Source organism: Alternaria viburni (assembly GCF_023758015.1).
Source record: "Alternaria viburni strain BMP 2772 chromosome Unknown scaffold_27, whole genome shotgun sequence".
NCBI lineage: Eukaryota > Fungi > Ascomycota > Dothideomycetes > Pleosporales > Pleosporaceae > Alternaria > Alternaria viburni.
In genome coordinates this window covers 109018-131087 of record NW_026055796.1, presented here as the reverse complement: position 1 = coordinate 131087, position 22070 = coordinate 109018, and the positions used below count along the sequence as shown (strand labels likewise).

Below are 22070 nucleotides of genomic sequence, written 5' to 3'. Positions count from 1 at the left end.
CGCTCATACCACGTAACGGCAACGATACCCATACCCGACCCGGCAGCTAAAAATATGGCGCAATTCACCAACGCCGAAGCTACAGCGGCAAACCAGCGGAACTCCCCTCTCCTCCGTCTCCCAGCAGAACTACGAAACCTCATCTATCACTACGCGCTCCGCGGCCGGACTCGCATCACATCTAATATCTATGGCATACCGCTCTACCTCTACCCACGTGCGGCACCCGCTTTCTCTTTACTGGCTGCGTGCACACAGATTCACAACGAGGCAGCACTCCTCCCCTACAGCTTTAATACGTTCTGCATCACTGTGGAATCCACCTTGAATACGTTTCTCGCCACTGTGCCTCTAGCTTACGTGCAAGCTATCAAAAAGCTACACCTCGGTGCATTCCAGTTCCTCCTGAGTCAAGAAACAACTTGCGCGAATTTGCAGCGATTCACGGGGCTAGAGGAAGTCATGTTCAGTTATCAGGACGGCGCGGTAACGCTACGGAAGCGCCATCCTGAGGAAGCCTGGGAGAAGGTGGTGGAGCTGCTGCGGGAAAGGATGCCACACGTTAGATCGTTGATGTGGGCCCCGCGCGATACTGTTCATGTTATGGAGAACGCGTTCGGACTGGCTGTGTGGAGAAAGAGGAGTAGATTCTAGCTCGCTTTGAGAGTGAGGAGCGAATGTTTTGTTGGCGATCTTACGAGTTGGCTGAAGTTTTGTACTAGAAAAGCTTTTCAAATTGACCATGTACCTTGACGCTGTCTCCTCGTGCGCAGCAAGCCACTAACAATTCCCACCATACATAACCGTCCCATACGAAGAGATGCTCTCGAATGAGAGAGATCATAATCATCAGAGACTCGTCTCCTCGAGGAATGCAAGGAAGCATACAAGTCCTCCCTCTCCTACTCTTTCCCTCTGGCTAACCAACGACCAGCTCGATCGTATAGTACGGTTGATCGGACCAATCGGCAAAACCATGCACAAAAACATGTACAACGTGCCATGCAAGGGCAATCATTTACAATTAGCAAGACAAGCCCCTAAGAGTACAAATCATCGTCCATGGTCGCATCGCCAAACCCACCCTCAGCGATATCAACACTACTCTTACCCGGCGTATGATTCGCCGGCGCCTTGCCTTTACCCTTGCCACTCCCACTCCCCCCAGCCGACCCATTCCCATCCCCATTCGCAAATCCATTAACCTCCAAATTCTCCGTCCTAACAACCATATCCTCGACCTCGTCGATCGGCGCCTTTGCCTTACCCTTTCCCTTCGCGCTAGTCGCCGGCTGAACAGCCTGCACAGCCCCATTCTCCTTTTTATCCTCCTTCTTGCCCGCACCTTCAAACTGCTTCCTGACTCGATCGTAATGCCGGAGTTCATCTGCACTGACACTAGGGACGAGTTCCTTGTGTGCTTCCATGAAATCTTCTTCGGTGACCATGACGGCGGTGTCTTCTTCTGTGGCGAGATGGTCGAAGAAATAAGCAATGGTGATGGGAGGGGAATGTGTGGCGTTGTGGGCAGCGACCTTTTCGTCGACGATCTTGGCAGAGCGGGTGATGGCTTTGAGCATGGCGTCGGAGCAGAGGGCGTACATGTCTGCTCCGGTGTAGGTGAAGGGGAGGCCTTGGGATACGCGTTGGAGGGAGAGGGAGGGGTGGAGTGTGAATCTGGCAAACAAGTCAGCATTTGTAGAACTTCGAGAACAGGGGAGAATGTGACGTACTTTCTTGTCAGAGCTTCTAAGATGGTCTGCTGCTTCTCGTGGGTGTCGGAAACACCCAGATACAGCATCTTGTCGAAGCGACCAGGACGTAGTAGGGCTTGGTCGAGTAGATCGGGTCTGTTAGTTGCTCCAATGACGAAAACACCTTCTCCTCCATCACTCATACCGTCCAGCTCCGCGAGCAGTTGACTGACGATACGATCCATAACGCCGCCACTGTCACCTTGATTTCCACGCTTGGGTGCGACAGAGTCCAATTCGTCGAAGAAAACAACACAAGGACGGGCATCGCGGGCGCGTTGGAATACACGACGTACATTGGCTTCTGATTCACCAATGTACATGTTGAGCAGCTCAGGTCCCTTGACACTGAAGAAGTTGAGTGAAAACTCTGTAGCGATGGCCTTTGCGAGCAGCGTCTTTCCTGTTCCGGGTGGACCGTAGAATAAGATACCACTGCGCTTCTTCATGCCCTTGGCGAATAGCTCAGGACGTGACAAGGGAAGTTGGATAGTCTCCATGACTGCGTCTTTCACGTGCGTGAGACCACCGACATCTGACCATCCGACGTTGGGGATCTTTGGGGCTCCAATTGCGTCTGCGAAGTTCTTGCGTGCTGCATCTACTGCGGTGTCTAGATCGGCTTTGGTGAGACTGTTGCTGAAGTGACCTCCTGCTAGTTCGATGTCGCGTGTGGTGATTGTCTCAGATGAGGAGAGTGTTTTTGTAGAGGAAGCGGCGAGCGCTTCGAGACGTTGCTGCTTTGCGACTAGAGCTCGATCAACCACATCCACAAGGTCGCCAGCCACAAGAGCGGCAGTCTTGACGGCAACATTGCCCAGATCGACCTCAGGAGACAACCTAATGCCAGCATCGTCCACGATACTTCTTAAGATACCTTCTCGTTCGCCTTCATCGGGTGCTGTCATCTCAATCTCGTGAGTGAAGAGTCCTCGGATGCCTTCCGGTACCTTGTCAATCTCGGTTGTAGTTGCAATTAGTACGCGAGAGTCGGCCAATATCTCTTTCAGCGCGGTATTCATGCGATCGGCGTTGAGTGCGTCGACGTGCTTGACAAGCAATGCTGTGAACTCGGCACCACATGTCAAGCCTCGCTCTGCCCTAGCTTTCAGAAAACCCTCTGTTTTGACATCGCCACCTCCAGCACCACCTTCGGTGATAATATCGAAGGCATCAATCGCAAAAGTGTGCAGACCGAGATCTTCGCAAGCTTTCGTAGCGAGGGTAGACTTTCCGATGCCACGTTGAGTCGAGGTGATCAAGACTGCGATAGGCGGCAGACCTAGGTGGATGGCTCGAGGACTGGTAGCCACAGACATGAGTTCCCGCAATCGTCTGCGAAGTGATGAAATGTAGGGCTTGGGCAGCTCGTCTAGTGACATCGTCTTCTGCGAGCTCGAAACAGGGGCTCGTTTGGCACCAAGATAGTATTGCCAGGCATTATTGATGGGAGCTGGAGTCTTGCCCTGCTCGCTGCCGTTCATCTCCATTTTGGTGCTGGCAGCATCTACTGTGACAGCTCCACCCCATATGTCGGCTTCTTCGCCGTCGTGAGATGCATGGGTAGAACTCGATACATTGCCAATCTTGAACCAGGACACGACCTTTGGATTGCGGCTGCTGACACTGGTGCTGTCGTCACTAGCGGTTGGTTTGGCTTTGGCCAGAAGCTCATCATTACCAGCGTCTTCTTCTGTCGTAGTTTGGAATACTGCTCGACCAAGCGATTCGTCGATAGATACGCCTATTAAATCACCACTTTTGACAATGCGCCTCTTTTGCTCGAAATGATCTTTCAATGCCGCGAACAGACTAGGTTGGAGTAGACGATCTGATGACAGAGGCGTTGACACCTTCATAAGGGTGACCTCTTTGGCAGACGGAGGCAAAGAAGAGCTGTTCAGACGTGGCTTCTGAATGGCGCTCCTAGGAAGATGAGAAGACTGACTGGGGGCTAGCGGAGTGATGCGGAGGTGAGAAGGACTGCCTAGGTTTGCGAGAAGAATTGGCGAGAGATAGGCATGCAATGACGAGGTTGGTTGCGAGAAGCCCGAGAAACTACTTCTTCGGTCGGTATCTGCCATCTTTTGTACCGGATATCGCGCAACCTTCTTGGACATGTTTTCTGGCAGGCCAAAGACCCTGACGGGACGCCAATTCGTATTATCTTCCTCATCTACTCCGCCGAATGCACTCAAGCCCCAGAGCGGATGTGATGAAGGGGCTTCGGTGCCCCCAAGCTTGACCCAGTCGCCCGAAAAGCAACCGACCTTGACTAGTGTGTTGATGTCGACGAATACGCGCGCTTCCTCGTCATCCTCGCTTCCCGGCTTCGGGTGGACAAGATCATCTGGAACACGCTGGAGAAGCCCCTGGGCTTTGAAGACCTTGCTCTTATTTGCCGGACCACCACGGGCTGTCGTAGCTGTGAAATTGGAGTATACCGACCCTGGCGTCGCGATGCCATTAGGGCGTCCGAAGTTGCCGGGTCGTGGGGTCGCGGAGGAAAAGATTGAAAGTGCACCGGATGACTGAGGCGGAAGCATAGGCGCGTTCAGCGATATGATGTCGTCGGACTCGTCGGACAGGTCTCCCGCATCGCTCTCCGAGAGCTCTGACTCGAAGTTGTCTGCAGACTCCTCGTCGGGTGGAGAGACGTTGCGCGAGTTGTCCTCTGCGGCCGAATAGAAGGTATCATTCGAGGTGTCGTCAGCCTCGTCATCGTCGCCAAATCCGTTGGTCGTCGGGGGCTGTTTCACCGGAGGCATGATGACGGGCTGCTTAGAGCTGCTTCGATGCGACTGTAGTATGACGATCCTCGTGCTCGGTAGCAGGAGGCCTTGCGACACGGGTTCGGAGGCGCTGATCTTGGCTGGTGGAGGTGGGACATGGGTGATGGGATGAGCGGGTAGCTTCAGAGGAAGCAGGTCGCCAGTATGAAGGACAGTAGGTAGCTGGAGGGCTTCGCGTACGGCCTGTCGCCAGGCCTCCTCTTGCGCCGCGAGATCCACCGCCTTGCCTTTTGTCCCGTTCGCTTCCACGTAGCGGCTTTTCGGAGCTCGTGATGAGCCATTCATCTGAGCAATGAAGCCTCCGCCGAACTTCGCATGTACTTCGTCCAGCTTCCGCAGCGCTTCCGTATCCAAGTTGACGTAGACTGTGTCCAGCCCAACGGGCACAACATCGTATATGCGCACCTCAATCGGCGTATCCCGTCTCTGTGTCTTGTTCGGGGCGACATTCTGGAGGAGCTGGGAGAAGGACTGCAGGGCGAGAGACGACGTGGGGATCTGGAGTGAAGAATGCGGGCGCGCTGTGCCGGTTTCCGTCTTGTCGGCTGGTCGCACTGGCAGGATGGTCCAGGGAGTGTTCTGGGAAGCGGCGATGGAGGTCGGCAGCCACGGGGTGATTGCGACGTGTTGGATGCGATCCGAGTCTGGCGTGTCTCCATTGGCTATTCCTCTTGTCAGCCACCTCTCCCATCTACTACCAAACATGCCTTCCACCTACCAGTGCCTTTGTTTCTCGATCCAGGGAACAGATCATTGAAGAGATCCTCTGACAGCACTCCGACCTCACCCTTCACGCGGTCGTCGAGCAGTAGTCGCGCCGAAATAGGAGGGCGGTCAAGACGTCTTCTCCGTCTTCTTTTACGTGGGTTGGCGACTCCATTCTGCGCGTCCATGATGGATTAACGAGGGATTTCTGCCTCAATGGACAGGTGTATGAGCATTCGCGGCTCTGTTCGTTACGTGCGATCAGCCCGGGCATCAGATAGCACCAGAGAGCCGCATTGCCTCGGCAGAACTAGCCCGCTCGGACATGGTTACCTGCCACGAATCCCCGCGTCCACTCAACTGATTGGGAGCAGGAATCCCACGAGCATGCACGACTCAGAATTACATGTTGGCTTGTGTTGAGCGAGTCTGTAGTTCAGTAGTCCAAGTTGAACGTTCACGCTGAGATTCAACAAGGCTTCAATGGGCCGCAAGTGACCTGTCATACATCACACACTACACGTCGAACACAGCATGTGCATATCCTCAACAAGCAGTATACCTGCCACATCAAGTCTAGATACTGTTCTACTGATACCTTTCGACGTAACTGATATTCAGTTTCGCTATCTCTCAACATTGCCTGACGTTGGAATTCGCGATTCCGGAGTCAAGTCCGCAGCCTCTTCACATGTCAATAAATAGTGCATGCGACATGCAAACCATTGCCACAAAACCGCAAACCCTGCTTGCATCACCCGCTATGGGGTTTCTAAATGTGGTCGTTGAGATGCATCCTTCTGCAGCATGATCGTTGATTTGCCGCTTCCTCATCCATTCCTGACGTAATGCTCTTGCCAAACAAGGCGCGCGCAGCCACCGCGTCAAAACTGCGATTGACAAAAAAGCCGCAACATGTCTCTCAACCGCGCTCCAGCATCTCACAGCCCTTTTGCGCGTACAGAGGACTGCGATCCGCCCACTTGGGATTACAACACTGAAGCAGGGACTAATTTGCCGGCATCCGTACCTATGCTCCACGCGACCCTGGACGCTCCACACCACCGTCGCCGAACCATAAGGCTTTCCCCAGATCAACATGCCGAAGGCATCTATTACAGCCGCCAAACATCGCGTTGAAGAGCAGTTTAACCATCATGAAGACAAGAGAAAGTCCAAGACACAGGCTGCAGTCGATTTCGCACACCAGGCTAAGCGTCTCGGACAATACACACCAGAGCAAGAAAATGAGGGCACAGGTTCCACGCAGGCGGTTGAAGCACGGTTCATAACTCCGCAAGATCCTGTCATCGAAACTGCCGACGGCCATCGAATACCTGCTGTTCCTCTGGAAGAAGCGACCAAGCTCAACGAATTGCGAGACATCATTGACGACCGTGATCCTACTAAGAAAGAATCCTTCTCACCACGGCTGCGCGAAGCAAAAGATGGAACGATACATGGCATACCTCCGAAAGAAGCAGACATGAATGGCGAGGGGAAGTCAGATGTCCCATTAGGTGATTCGAAAGCGCCTTCGAAGACAAATCCTCTGTTTCCGCCTCTGCCCATGTACGGACCTCCAACACTTCTGAGGAAATGCCAGTGCTGGTTCTTCCGAGTCTCGTCTGGCATCTTGTCATTCTTGTTCCTGCTCGTCATAGTCTTAGGTGCAGGTTTTACGTCTCTTCCTGGGATGTGCAAACACCTATTCCTACTGCTCACTTTCCGCGACGCTGAGAAGCGAAGACCATTCTACGAAGAGGAGAGCAAGCGAAAGCAGGCAAGAAGAGAGGCAGAAAGAGCGTGGAAGAAGCGAGACACTATGCCGTCAGCGAAGAACCTGGAGAACGGAGAGGATGGTGGAACAACAGAGGAGTTCGAACCATTAGAAGGTGGCCCCGATCCTCTGGTTTGCGATGTGCGCCACTATGCACGAAGAGTGGGACTGGACTGCGAGATCTTTGACGTCCAGACAGAAGACGGTTTCATCATCGAACTCTGGCATCTTTACAATCCTCGTGACTACAAGCGCACGAATGACGGCCAGCGTTCCCCGCATTCGCCAGAGCTTTTCCCTGAAGATCGCACGGGTGTTGCTGGGTCGCAATATGAAGAAGGTGAAAAGAAGTACCCAGTCCTTATGATCCATGGCCTTTTGCAGTCCGCAGGCGCTTACTGCACGAACGATGACGACAGTCTCGCTTTCTTCCTCGCAAAGTCCGGCTACGATGTCTGGCTTGGCAACAACAGATGCGGTTTTAAACCTCGCCATACCACTTTGCAATACGGAGACCCGCGCATGTGGGCTTGGAACATTCGTCAGATGGGTGTCATGGACTTGCCTGCTCTCATCTCTCGCGTACTTTCAGAAACCGGGTTCGAAAAGCTAGGTCTCATTGCGCACAGTCAAGGCACCACACAAACCCTTGTTGCATTGGCAAAAGAACAGCGACCCGAAATTGGCGAGAAAATATCGGTGTTCTGCGCTCTGGCACCTGCCGCATATGCTGGTCCTCTGATTGGCAAAGCGCAGTTCAAGTTCATGCAAGTCATCAGTCCAAACATGTTCCGGACTGTTTTCGGCATCCACGCCTTCATTCCATTCATGATGGTTATGCATGGTCTCCTTCCCGGAAAATTCTACGGCTCCATGGGTTATCGTGTCTTTGCCTTTCTGTTTAACTGGACGGACGACCGCTGGGAACGTGATCTGAGAAATCGCATGTTTCAATTCTCCCCCGTCTATGTCAGTGCAGAGAGTATGCGATGGTGGCTCGGACGAGAATGTTTCGCGAAGCAGAAATGCATCTTGGCTACAAGAGATGAGAAGATCATGGAAGACAAGGAAGACGAGGAGATCGAGCAGACAAGAACTAAGACCGGAAGTCCGCCGCATGACTCCGACGATGAGCATCAGAAGGATAGGAAAGAAGCTGAGCGCTATGCGTGGTACGGTCCGCAGACTCCTCCTTTCGCACTATGGGTCTGCGGCTCCGATGATTTAGTAGATGGTCGTCGTCTTCTACGCCGTTTCGAACACAGTCGAGAGCCACATGTCGATGTCGTACACTCCAAGGTCATCGAGGGGTACGAGCATCTTGATGTCATTTGGGCTATGGACGCTATTGAGAAGGTCGGCAAAGAGGTCAGAGAGGTGATTTGGAAGACGGCGTCTGCAGATGCCCGCAAGCTGTGCAGGACGCCAAAGGGATGCGAGGACGTTCACGAGTTTTACAGCAAGAGTGGAGCTAGAGAGAGTGCGACGCGTGAAATCGATGCTTCGGCTGGTGAGTGGAGCAAGAAGGGCGAGGAGGCTGTGGCCGATGGGCCTGGAGAGTAATGCTGAGATGTAAGGAGCATTGTCGTACTCGCCCTAGGACTCCTACGGCATACGAGACAAGCGCGAACACACAAAGAAGCATACATATGGAAGGCGCTTTTGGTTTCCTTCAGCACATGAGATATCCCCCTGTCCGTTCAATCGAGGCAGCTTAGACTAGAAATGGAAATGGTTCGCATTATCATCCAGCTTGGCGCACGAGGCTTACGCTCAAATCGTTAGGATCGGCATCTTTATACTTCACTAATATACCAGCTGTTAGCTTCACACCGTAGATTGACAGCTGCAAAGTCCTTCGGCGCGCAGTTTCATCGGCTCATCACACCGCAAGAAGAGGGATCCCTGGCAAAAGGCGGTCTCCCCGCTGTGCCGCATGGGCGCCACGGTTCTGTTGGTTGTAAGTGGCAAGGCGCCTTTGTCGCGACGGTCGCGTAAACAAAACCGTGCGGCCCCTGCAGCGACCCCACCAAGCTAGTCCAACGCGGCGCTCCTCACCGCTTGAACCCAGAACACTTCTGCCTCCAGCGTCGACGCCGGAAACTAGAGGTTCCTTCGACAGTCGTCTGTTTGACACAGCAACACCGTAACCATGCGAGGAGAGGTACGTCAAGTTGGCTTGTTTCTGGTGGAGTGTTCAATCGCAGTATGCGAAGGGAAGCGGGGGCTTCTTGCGCCGACATGGACGAGACGAAGCTCTACCGTGGCTAAATAGCAAGAAGCAAGAAGAGATAAAAGAGCCTGGGGATTGGAAATCTTCAAGAAATTGAATGACCTCAGCGCGCGCAATGCTAACACCAAGCTACAGATCTGCCACCTTCACATCGGCCAAGCTGGCACGCAGCTGGGCAACAGCGCCTGGGAGCTGTACGTTGTCGCGAACCGCATGCGCCCCGAAGCCTACAGTCAAGACTGACACGATACCCCCAGGTACCTCCTCGAGCATGGCCTGCTGCCCGATGGCCGTCCCAACCCCGATGCGAAGGAGCTCGGCGAGGGTGGCTCCTACGAGACCTTCTTCACCGAGACCGGCAGCGGCAAATACGTGCCTCGTTCCATCTTCGTCGACTTGGACCCGTCGCCAATTGACGAGATCCGAACTGGAGCCTACCGCCAGCTGTTCCACCCTGAGCTGTTGATCAGCGGCAAGGAGGATGCTGCCAACAACTGTGCGTCTTGGAGGCTATTGGGAATGCAGATGCAGCCATACTGACGGGAGTAGATGCTCGTGGTCACTACACCATCGGCAAGGAGATGGTCGACAGCGTCATTGAGAAGATCCGTCGCGTTGCTGGTAAGCACAATCCCCGACATCGGCTCAATGCGCCTACTAACAAACACAGACAACTGCTCGTCCCTCCAGGGTTTCCTCATCTTCCACTCTTTCGGTGGTGGTACCGGTTCCGGCTTCGGTGCACTCCTCCTCGAGCGCCTCTCGACCGACTACGGCAAGAAGTGCAAGCTCGAATTCGCCGTATACCCTGCTCCTCGCGTGTCTACCTCCGTTGTTGAGCCCTACAACGCTGTTCTGTCGACACACAGCACCATTGAGAACTCCGACTGCACCTTCCTTGTTGACAACGAAGCTGTCTACGACATTTGCAGACGCAGCTTGGACATTCCCCGTCCCAACTACGAGCATCTCAACCGCCTGATCGCCCAGGTTGTCAGCTCCATCACCTCCAGCTTGCGCTTCGATGGTGCGCTCAATGTCGATCTGAACGAGTTCCAGACCAACCTTGTGCCATACCCGCGCATCCACTACCCACTAATCAGTTACGCGCCTGTCATCTCGGCCAAGAAGAGCTCCCACGAGAGCTTCAAGGTTTCCGACCTGACCTTCCAGTGTATGTTTCAGTGTTGTCTCCATACTCTCTGGGCGTTTTGCTAATCTGAACAGGCTTCGAGCCCAACAACCAGATGGTTGTCTGCGACCCGCGCAACGGAAAGTACATGGCTGTCGCACTTCTGTACCGTGGAGATATTGTTCCCCGCGACTGCTCCGCCGCCGCCGGTGCCCTCAAGGCCAAGTCCTCCTTCAACCTGGTTGAGTGGTGCCCCACTGGTTTCAAGCTCGGAATCAACTACACCAAGTATGTCCTTTCTACCTTGTTACAATCAATCCTTTCTAACAACACCCCAGGCCCATTAGCGTCCCCGGCAGCGAGCTCTCCTCCGTCGACCGCAGTGTCGCCATGTTGTCCAACACCACCGCCATTGCCGAGGCCTGGTCCCGCCTTGACCACAAGTTCGATCTCATGTACTCGAAGCGCGCTTTCGTTCACTGGTATGTGGGTGAGGGTATGGAGGAAGGAGAATTCTCCGAGGCACGTGAGGATCTCGCTGCGCTCGAGAAGGATTACGAGGAGGTTGCCGAGGACTCGCTTGATGCGGAGGACGTTGAAGAGGGCGAGTACTAGGTTTCGGCAATACGGAAAGGAGGTAAAGGGATTCATGTTGATTGCAACGCTTGCTACGACGAGCTGGGGGATTAGTAGTCTTGGAATGGAGAAACTATGCGCGAATGCATAGTCTTACTTTCAAACAATGGATCTGCTCTTGTTGTGATGTAAAACTGATGTGAATGATGGCACGTGAAACCCTCGATCGCGAAACTTTGTGGGTTCTGAGAAGTAGCGATATTGTCGCAATTTACTGGAACTATCTCGTTCTCTCAACGATAGAGCTTTACAGCTGGAAAAAGAATTATTTACAAATCTACAAATTGAAGGAAAGGAGAGGAGCCCGGCGCACTGCCTTTGGCTGTCTGTCTGTCGACTAGTCTAGTGTAAATGGAGTACTAAAACGCTGAGCGATATCGCTGTACAGACGCGAGAAATAGAAGGAGGGAATGACAGAATGAGACTTTTTTTCCCGACGGCTTGAACTCCGCAGCTGTCCCGACACATTGAGTTAGAGGGTCAATGAGCTTCCTCAATGAAACCTCCTCATCTCAATCCCTTCCGTGCGACTCCTCGCTGGTGGACCAAACGTCCTCTCACTATCCGCCGTACTAGGCGCCAATGCACCCGTACTCCTAGGCACATCCGCACTGCCCACCCTCGTAATAGGCACTTCATCCTCGCCGCCACTGCTCCTCACAGCCCGGGGACTGATAAGGCCACTGCGGGGATCAAGCGTGTTCTTCTTCTTGGGCGGGGTGTCGTAGCCGCTACCCTCGGGGATATCAGCCATACCAGCTTCGACATCGTTGCCGGAGCGGTTGCGACTGAAGAAGCGGTTTCGATGTGTGCGTTCGCGTGTGGTGGACGAGGCGTTTGTGCCGACGCGTTGGAGGCCGGTGCTGCGTGCGCTGTCATTGGATTGGCGGTCGTTGTTTCGGTCTTGAGAGCGGGATGGGGAGGTGACGCGGACGACGGTTGCGCGGGCGCGGGACGCGTTTTCGCGGTCGTCGAGGACGTCGCCGCTGGGGTCGTCTAGGCCCATGGATTTCATTCCGAGCGAGAAGTCGACGCGGCGGCCCATTGCGGAGAGGGTCTCTGGCTTCTTTAGAATGGAGCCGGTGCGGGTTGGTCCTGCGCCGGTTCCGGTGGCAGAGTCCGATGTGCCTTCTGCGGGTGCGACGAAAGGTTGGTCTTGGGCTTGGTTGCGGATGGTGCCGTTGGGGTGGTCTGGGTTGCCGTTGATACCGACACCAGGTGTAGCAGGGTTCTGCAGATTCTGCATGTAAACCGGGAAAGACTCCTTCTGACCAGGGTAGCGCATGCGGGGTCCTTCGATTTCGCATTCCTGAATTGCCATGGTGAGGGCGCAGATGAACTTGTTGCGGCGCTGCAATCTGAGCAGTTCGTTTTGCCAGTTGGATTTGTAGAAGAAGACGACGTTGAGTTCGAGCCAGTGAACTTCTTGGACGGCGCGCAGTTCGGTGAGAATATTGGTCTGGTACTCGCGTTGCTCGGCGGTGACGAATTCGAGGAGCACGTTGCGAAGCTTTTCGATTTGCTCGAGCGTTGTACCGAACTTGATGATGATGGGGATGGCTTCGGCGAGGGCACCCGATCGACGGTGGTTAAGGATGAAGAGCGTGTTGAGGTAGCTGTTGGGCGCTTGGACAACGTGACCTTGCATCTTCTTGAACTCGGTGTAGAAGAGAGCAATTTCCTTGACGAAGTAATCATCACCGCGGCCGAGATCTCCGGTGTTACCGTAAATCATGACACGGTCACCGACATCGTAGGGGTGCTTGACGAAGACGAAGATGCACGACTGGAGGAACTCCTGAGCGGTTGCGGAGAAGAGCCAAGATAGAGCCAGAAGGGTCGAACCAGCGGATGTTAGGACACCGGCGGCGGAGGTCGAGATCAGCGAGATGAACACGATGATGGTGATGATCAGCACTATGAACATGAAGACATCGTCGAGCTTGGAGACGACGCTATCGAGATCCTTCAGGGAGGCGGTAATAGACTTGCGTTCACGGCCAATCTCGACGCAGACAGCCTCGAGTTCCTCCATGGAGATATCGCCGTTCATGTCCTTGTCGAACATGGAGAATGCAGCAGTGGCTTCCTCGTCGCTGTCGAAGGCATTGTTGAGATCCTCGGAATGAACAGTCTCGGTCTCAGGTCGCGCAAAGGTACGATACAGACGGCGAGCCAGAACCTGAGCGCCGCTGGTAGTACCAATGAGTTGCAGAACAACCTGGTGAGGATGGCCACTGCCAGTAACCGCACGACCGGTGAAGTCCCCAGCGACCTTTCCAGCGATATCTCCAAACTTGTTGAAACCGACTTTGATGTTCTTTTGCGCCTCTGTGAGAACCTGACCGGGGGTGCGTGCGCCCGATGGAGCATTGTCGTCGCCCTGCTCGAACTCGGAATCTTCCATGGCGATCTTCTCCTTGGAAAACCTGTACAGCTTGGCCAAACTGCCAATCTGGAACTTGTTCAGCTCAATACGGTCCTGGTAAGTTCGCAGGTGGAAGCTGATGGCGATGAGTTGGATAATGATCTTCTCGATGAAGTTGAGGACGAATCCGACGAAGAGAGCTACAAGGACCTTGTTCATGGTGCCTTCCCAGTCGCGCGTGTTCTTGTCGCCGTTGACGTGGTGGTTCTTCATTGTTGGGAGGAAAGATACTTCAATGGCCAACCACCAGAAGAACAAAGTAGCTGGAAGTTCGAGTTGCTTGCCCATGTCTCTCCACTTCTTGCTGTTGTTCGTAAAGAGGGAAGAGATGAGACCAATAGGCCACGGGAGGAGTTTGGCAAGCACCTGCGATGGATGTTAGTGGTTGTAAAACTAGGAAGACGGAGATACTTACTCTTCCAGCCCACAGTGTCAGCCACACAATCATTAGCCAGATCGAGAACCAGACAAGCTTGACGCCTCCAACGTTCGCATTGGGGAATGCAAATATGCCAACCATCAAAGGAATGAGGATCAAGAGCACCATGGGCGTAATGTACGTAAAGTACCTAACAAGCCATGATGAGTTGTGAACCTTCTTGAAGAACTTGGAGAAGCTTGTAGTCGGGTTTTCGGGTGGCGTATAGCGAGCCGCTTGTTCGTGCAATGGGTTCGTCGCCGCGTCGAAGTCGTCTACGAGGTCCTCACGGCGGGATCGCACGCGCGTCATGGATGGGTTCATCGACGCGTTGCGCCTAAGAGCCTCCTTCTCATCCAGACCCTGCTCAATGGCGAGCACTGCAAGGTCATCGTTGAGCCTGCTCGCCTGCTCACGCGTTTGCGACGGTGACTGTATGCCCTTCATTGCTGGGATATCATGTGCGGTTTCGACGGTAAGGTGGGTGCCAGATCGTGATCTGTTGTGCGGTGGCCGTGCGGCAGTATCTACACGCAATGGCCGCTGATGATCGTCCCCCACAACTGTGCCGTCCTCGTCGGAAGATCGCTGCTGGTGGTGGGACATATTGCTGTCCATGTCGTATGTCGGCTCTGGCCGCTCATAATTTGGTGTACTCATAGTGGAGAGTCGCGCCCGAACCAAGGTTCGATAGGAAATCCGATCGAAAAGCTACCTTGGGAGAGCGATGAGGTAGCGACTGTGTTTTGATTTTGCGGCGATTTTTTGTAGATAACGCAAAATGCGATTGCTGAAACAATGGTATGCTTTTTTACGCCAAACCAGCAGTCAATGGCTTGCGCTCGCCCTTCCGGTGGTCCAGGGTCAAACGCGAACTGCTGCAACGGGATGACGTCAAGCTCGGTGCCGACGTATCCAGAAAATGTTTTAGCGAGTGACGAAGAAAAATGGCGCGCCCTGTAGTGATTAATGTGCGATGGAGGTGGTGAGAAAAGAGAAGACAATGCAGTGGGATGGACAGCAGCGATGTTAGCAAGTGAGATGTGGAGCTCGCCCGGGGTTAAAGGAGCAGGAGCAGCGCTGGGCCAGGGATTATTTTTGGGGACATCCGATCTGCGATTCCTGAAATTCGACGCCAACCCTTCGACAGTGACTGGCGCATAGAAAAATGGGCCATGGAACCGACGGCGGACGTGTTGTGGCCATGGCAAGCACACCGGGTGGGCCGCGTCGCTTTGTCTAGAATCTCTGTTGGGACCGAATCTGGTACACAAAGCTGTAAGGATACGCGTCTGCGCCAACCACAGCCATCGAATAAACTAGAATGGCCTTCAACCACGCCTGCGGCTATCTATCTCGGTCGAAAATGCCATGACAGCGGCGTCGCATACGCCGTTAGGTCTGCCAGCACAAGCTCTTAGCGACAGCCACCGACGTCACGCAGCATCGCAATGCAGGTCCCGGACGCTTCCTGTGTCGGTCCCTCAAAACTCTGCAAAGTGTGTCTATTTTGAGCGTCTGCACAGTCGATGAAGGTCGCGCGACAGGGCGAAAGTTGGAGAGAGGTGCGGCTCGGCCGCCCAGTCGGTCGTGACGCGTTCTAACTTTCTCAACCGTTGTTCTTTATCGCCTTTCACATGCCTAGGAAGCCTTATCCTTAATTTCCAGGGTCATTGCCGTTATCGCGGAAGGCTGTTTCAAACCGCCCGCGGCGTTCGAGAAAAGCTTGTCGCGTGCCGATCCTAATGCCGCCCCTGCATACCAAGGCTCTCCTTGGATCGCGTCGTGGGGGTCAGGATCGATGCACAACACTGACAGCACCAGAGATCTCGACTCCAGCGTGTCAGCGTCCAGACCCGCTGTATCGCACTGTCTCCATCTTTCTCCCCAGATGTGATCCGACGATGTGCGCAGGATGAGCGTTCCCTGTGCTGCATCAGTTCCAGACATCGGATAAGGCGGCAACTACCTCACACCTCGTCGTTGCACCAATTTAACGACATGGCGGACGGAAAACACTCCACAGCGTCTCCATATTGACGAGTCGTGATTTCAACCGCGGACGTGTCCTCGCAGGAAGAAGTCTAAGCGATACGTCCTCAGCAGTTGTGGTGGAGGAAGGCCGCTCGGCTCGTACAAAGCCCGATTTCCGCCTGTACTAAACGTGGTGGGTCGTTCTGCAGTATGTCATAACCCGTATCCTGTGCGGAAGCATCTTTGGTAACCTGCCGTGATGTAAGGTAGAACAACTCTTAGTGCACTACGTCAGAGCAGCATTTTTCCAATTGATCGCCGCGGAGCTTTTGTTGCGGTGTGGACTTGGGTGCTTCAAGATTAGTGAACGGATGATGGCTAAGGACCTCACACCAACTCGTGGACCCTTGAAGACATCATCATCAACTAAGAATCAAAGAGGTATGCAATAAACCTTCTCTTAGATCTCAGCTATTGTTGTCTCTGCTCCCAATGATGATCAATATACTATATTCGCCATATACGTATTCGACAGCTGTGTATATTGCGAAAGAGCGTGCAAATGAATATGTCTATAAGACAAGTGAACAGTATAAACTATCTACGACATCATGTCTAATGGAAGATCCGGTAGGCTTCTCGAGAATATGATATGCTTGTTCGCTGTCGTGAAAGGAATTGTGGCATTCAACGGTCGAATGCCATGGCTTGCCGAAGCACCGTTGTCCCGTGCAGTATGGGACGATACACTACTACATCAGGCAATATCCGACTTCCATCGATTGTAGCGTCCCTGTCTGTGAAAAGCAAAACTCTCTTAGTAGTCCGGTTCAGGGTGAAATTGGCGAGGGAACCCTCTTCACCCAAAATTCGCAGCAATCGATGGACGCGAGACAACTGCCTATCTGAGCGTGCATTCATTTGATCTGCTTTCTGTTTAAGCACTAGGTGGATAGGCAATGTTTGGAAAGGCGCATCAGCTGCAGTACCGCGGTCAAGTGGATAAGAAGAGGTCGCAGCAGAAGAGGAAAGCCGAAGGACGAAGTGAAGCCCATGTCCTTTATGCTACATTCTGCAGGAATCTACACCCCAGCGAACCTTCCCGATTGGGTATGAAGCAATTTTGTTTACAAACCTCATGTCTATGATAGATACATTTAGGGTAGAGAAGGCAGAAGTCCGCTAGATACACTCACTATACTACAGGGAAGTGCGAAGGTGAGCATTGAGGAGTGAGGTGAGCGAACTCCATTCACACCTGCTATAATCCACGCTCACAGGTTGTTACCTAATGCAGTAATTGTATGCTGGCAAACCTCATATATCTTGAAGCATGTAGGAGTAGGGACGAAGGAAACGATCAATGTTGTGATGTTGTTTGGAGACTGCTCATCCCGATTGGGCTAAAGTCGCGAGGACATCACGTCATACCAGAACGAGGAAGGCGCGACGCGAGCTCTCAGATGCGCATCTTCCCCGCAAACTCTCTTGACTTTTGCAACCACACAGTCACAATGTTCAGCCTACCGAGAATATCACTGCCCTCTTTTCTTCGCGCCGGCGAAGGCACGCATCTCACCGTCGACCTCCCCTCCGTAGAAATCCACGACATCGAGACCTCGGCAGAGAAGCGACCGCGAACTCTCAAGCACCTACTCAAAGCGAACCACGCCAACTACGCAATCATATACCACAATCTCACTTTTCACAACCATACACCGCACGTATGCTGCTCCTCCTGTAAAGGCTGTAGCTGCTAAGCATGTACCCTAGATCCTGGGATCGGCTTACCTTCTGGGAGGCACCGCAGAGCATCTGAACGAGATCTACGAAAGAGAGGCGGAAGTGCTGGAACCTTGGCATGATGCGCCTGGTGAGATAACAAAGGACGACTGGCGAGAGTTTCTGGGGAAGCGCGAGTAAGTAGCTGCATGATGGTGCGATTCAATAGGATCAGGGTCAGTCGCTAATTGGCAGCCAGATACCAACGCGCATTCATTGATTTCTTCGAGGATCAGCTCGTGAGCAAGAAGTACGATGTTGAGGAAGTTCTTGAGGAGTTCTTGCTCAAGGGCAAAGAGCCGCTGATCAACGGCCTCATCTCAGGACGTAAGCTTGCGCTCTTCCGAAGCCCAAATATCGCTAATCCCATACAGTTGCGCATCCTCTCATTCATCTCGGCTACGCTTACGAGCTCAACTCCACGACCGTTGCGATCGAAGCCCTAGCGATGGGCTCTTGCTTCTACAGTCCGCTCCATGAATACATCGACGATCCAAAATACACGAAGCCCAGCCCTCATGAGGCGACCGGGAACCACACCGGGCTCGTCGATTTGTTGGACAAAGTGCGCAAGGATAAGCGCTTCGATGGACTGTACGATCACCGCAGCGGCGATATCACGAAAGTGCTGGAGGAGCGTGAAGAAGCCTTTCTGGAGTACTGGAATGCTTGGGAAATTACCGCCCCGAACGAACAGTTCCAAGCTGCTCAGGAGGTCGGCTTGGGGCTTTTGACTGGAACACCACGACCGGAAAAGGGAAAGTACGACTTCTTCCTCGTACATGTGCTTACAAGCTCTCACGCTATTCGCATCCTTCTCCCGTTGATACCGGCCAAGTTTCATGTCAGTCTTCTACGGCAATGGTGGCTGTTCGCGCTAGCTGTATACATTGCCCAGACGAGGCCAGAGATCGATATGGGTAAAGCGATGACTGGTGACGACAGCCAGAGGAAGACTTGGAAGCATGTTGTGGACAAGGCCTTGAACGGACCACATTCGACTGATGCGCATTACGTCAAAGGTATGCTACGAGCCTCTTGCCGAACCGCGGTGTTCTTGACTGACATGGCGCAGCATTGCGTGCGTTGAAGGTGGCGGAGGAGACATGGGAAAAGGGTAGTGACAAATCAAACCACTGGCTCAGTGCAGCAGTCAAGTTCGCGGACGAGTTTGAGGGCTGGGGAGGGTTTGGAACAGCGGAAGACGAAGCAAAGATGGGATATCCTGAGAAGCAGTAAGGTTTACTATGCAGAATGGGAAAGATAATGTATGCGCAGGTCTCGTTTCATGGAAAGTCCCTAACCTGCTTGATGGTGACGCGTTCACGTGGTTTGATGTGAAATCGGCATGGAACTGATCATTCATCACTTGCTGCCTGTTGTCTGCTGACTCTATCTCCTGGCGACGGCCCACATCATTACCCATAGCACGCAATACACTCCGGCACCTGAAAGCAAGGACTACCTACTTCTCTCCTCTGGAAAAACCAGGAGTACCAGCCTCCGCCATTCAACTGCATTCAACTGTACAATGGACGCGCATCCCTCTACCACCATCCCAGCTCTATGCACTCAATACAAAGTTTACTGGCGAGAGTGCGGCCACGAGTACAGCAACGTCGGCGATGTAGTCCCCTGCCAAGCAGCTGCGAACAACCTCCCATGTGCATGTAGGACAAATCTAAGAATCGTGCGCGACACGACTACCTCTCGAGGCATAGATGGTCATACTAGAGTGCTGAGTGATGGAACTGAGACTGGATTTTGCAGGCCGTGTAGATTGGAGAACGAGAGAGAGAGAAAGAAGGAGGCGAAAAAGCAGAAGAGGAAGGTGAGCAAGGCAGAGAAGGGTAAGAAGGTAGACGGCGGTAGCAGAGTCAGTGGAACGGGTGGTGAAGGTAGAAGCGGATTCGGAGGTGGGGTTGGAAGGGAGCGGAATGTTAGGGTGGAGAAGAAATATGTCAAAGTGGATGGAGGTGGAATTGGGAGTAAAGATGACTGGGAGGTGGGGATGCCGCCGAAGACGATCAAGCAGTACCAGATGGATTTGAAAATGCTCAAAGAGAGCATTGGGACAGGTACCGGGAAAGCGATGAGCTTGTGAGGGGGTTTAGTGTGGAGTGGTAGTTTGGTAGCTGGTATAGGGGTGACTAATGGTTCGATATGTAGGCGTTCTCGTTGGCCAGCAGAGTATGGAACCATGGTCAACGTCCTTGCTTTTCAAATATATTTCCATTTCAACTCAGACATAAAGATGCATCACTGCAATCGTTCTACTTGCTTCTTACATTTCATCCACAAATACCACAGCAACATCACCCCAAGACGATTACGCAAAACCACTTTAGAAGATGTCCAACATGTCACTCCAACTACTATGGCCAACGCGCCCACAAGCGATCCAAATAGATCTCACAATGACGCGAGAGCTCCTCCGCGTCTTATCTCGCGGTGGAAACGGCCATCCTCTCCACCATGACTCCCACTACCAGTCGATCTACCTATCTAGCGCGATGGCCTCACAACTTCTTTACGATTGGCCAGTCCGCCAGGCTCGCGCGCTCGCCCCTCTCTTCATCAGCCTCAAACAGAGATATGAATTACAAGCGAGGCACTACCGAGCTTGGAGGATGTTGGTCACCAAGGGCCTTGCAACCGAGGAAGCGATTCATCTTGCGATTGATGAGCGCAGTTCGGTGAATAAACCTGCGGTTTGGAGGTTGCTTGACATACTCTCTGCTTTCCCGAAGTTTGGGGCGGTGGATATATTGGAGGTGGGAGGGTTCAAGTGTCGATGCCGGAGTTGCTCTGGAATCGCATTGGCGTTGAAAGAAGAGGGTGGAGATGTGTTTGTGCAGCCAGGGTACTGGTTTGCGGCGGTCGTATTGAGGTCAAATCGCGACATTGATAGTGTAATGGAGGCACTGAAGATATGGGGTGGGTTTGGAGAGTGGAATGCGGGCCATACATGCTATGTGCCTGATGAGAAGCTGAATGAGGAGCGGGTATATGTTGAGAAGGTCGAGAAAGAGGAAGACAGCCTTGAAAGAGGTAACATGGGTATACTGTTCGGGGAGGAGATAGAAGAGGAGAACGATGTAGAGCATACCGAGGATATCGATAAGTTAACTCGACTACAAACCGAAATCGACAGTGAGGGAGAAAGCTCCACAGGCATCGAAACACCGCCTTCGACAACCGAGGAGCTTGTAGATCCTACACTCACGCTGTCACCCATACGGACACCAACGGATCCCTGCCCAGAACACTGTCCCTCCCGCCGGCGTCGCCTTCGCGATGACATCCGCAATCCGAAATATCCATCGTGTACATACCACTGCCACAATCCACACGCTCCTTTCGAATTCGAGCCAAGCGGTGAGCAAGTCGGCTTCTGGCTTCCACATGGACTGCAGGATCAACAAGCACGGAAAGAATGGACAGTGACGACCAACAAGAGAATGAGGGACTTTAGGATGGCATGGAAAAGTCTGTTTGGGAATGACTGTGCGGGTGTGAAGGCAACTATAGAGGTTCAGCGGTGTGCGTGGGATTTCATTAGAGCAGATTATGGGTATGGTGACCGGAGGAGGTAGAGATCTGCTTCTGAGATGGTTTACGTATGTAGTGAGTCGTAGAATACGATATTGAATGTCGCGCAATATGGTTCGGCCTGAGCATGTGTTACCTAGTGTTCAGTCCACTGGAAAACCTATCCAAGGTTGCATGACGAACCCCTCGTCTCCCTCAAGACTCTCAATTCAGGCGAGACGTTTGCAGCTACCGATCGAAGAATATCGAAATCGTTAAGTATCTCGGGTAGAGTGCTAAATGGAGTGACTCCCGAGATCGATTCGGAGCTCGGCAGCGCGTGGCCTGGCCGGCCGCCTGCAGAAATTACCCGCCGGACGTGAACATGCTGTTGTGTACATTCACACCCTGCTAGGATGTGCCGATGTAGTGGTTCAAAAACGTCTCATGGTGTATCGTAGTACTCAATCGCTCTTGCACCAAGTGCCATCCAGAGCGTTGCCCCTCGCTGTGCTCTAGCTCAATTAGTGTCTTGGCGTCATGTCATCATCACCTGGGCCGAGTTCCCATCCCCAGTCTCAACTCGCCCTTTGCAACACCCATCTCAACATTTGTATACCATCATCGCCAGCATTACCTAGATATACATGGAACATCTACCGGTGGCTCGATCCGTTCTTGTGAAAAGGAGCGTGTCCCTCCGTTCAGCCGCAAGCCAATCAGCCATGTCGCCAGGGTATGGGTGCAGTCGCAATCTCAAGAGGCCTGCTTCGCGAAGTCGAAGACCCTCGCTTTCTGTCAGGCGAGCGTCACGCCATCGCGTTACAGGCGAACAGAGGCTCTTGTCCGACTAACCGACAGGGAAGACCTAACTCCAATGATGCGGACCGCTCCCGGCACTGCTT

The 22070-nt window shown here is 53.2% G+C and overlaps 4 protein-coding genes across 4 annotated transcripts; 2 read left to right on the top strand and 2 right to left on the bottom strand.

Moving 5' to 3' along the window:
- Window positions 1-1040: 1040 nt before the first annotated feature.
- J4E79_009823 (uncharacterized protein) lies at window positions 1041-5439 on the bottom strand (the record flags this gene model as incomplete). The annotated part of the gene is made up of 3 exons (XM_049358664.1): window positions 1041-1677; window positions 1734-5208; window positions 5265-5439. The coding sequence occupies 3 exons, from the start codon at window positions 5437-5439 to the stop codon at window positions 1041-1043; spliced, it is 4287 nt and encodes a 1428-aa protein (XP_049206767.1).
- A 911-nt stretch (window positions 5440-6350) lies between these two features.
- J4E79_009822 (uncharacterized protein) lies at window positions 6351-8594 on the top strand (the record flags this gene model as incomplete). The annotated part of the gene is made up of 1 exon (XM_049358663.1): window positions 6351-8594. The coding sequence occupies one exon, from the start codon at window positions 6351-6353 to the stop codon at window positions 8592-8594; it is 2244 nt and encodes a 747-aa protein (XP_049206766.1).
- Window positions 8595-11525: 2931 nt separating this feature from the next.
- J4E79_009821 (uncharacterized protein) lies at window positions 11526-14538 on the bottom strand (the record flags this gene model as incomplete). Its single annotated transcript, XM_049358662.1, has 2 exons — window positions 11526-13826; window positions 13876-14538. 2 exons carry the CDS (start codon window positions 14536-14538, stop codon window positions 11526-11528), a joined length of 2964 nt encoding a protein of 987 aa, XP_049206765.1.
- Window positions 14539-17366: 2828 nt separating this feature from the next.
- J4E79_009820 (uncharacterized protein) lies at window positions 17367-18873 on the top strand (the record flags this gene model as incomplete). The annotated part of the gene is made up of 5 exons (XM_049358661.1): window positions 17367-17576; window positions 17626-17771; window positions 17834-17961; window positions 18009-18656; window positions 18710-18873. 5 exons carry the CDS (start codon window positions 17367-17369, stop codon window positions 18871-18873), a joined length of 1296 nt encoding a protein of 431 aa, XP_049206764.1.
- Window positions 18874-22070: the final 3197 nt, after the last annotated feature.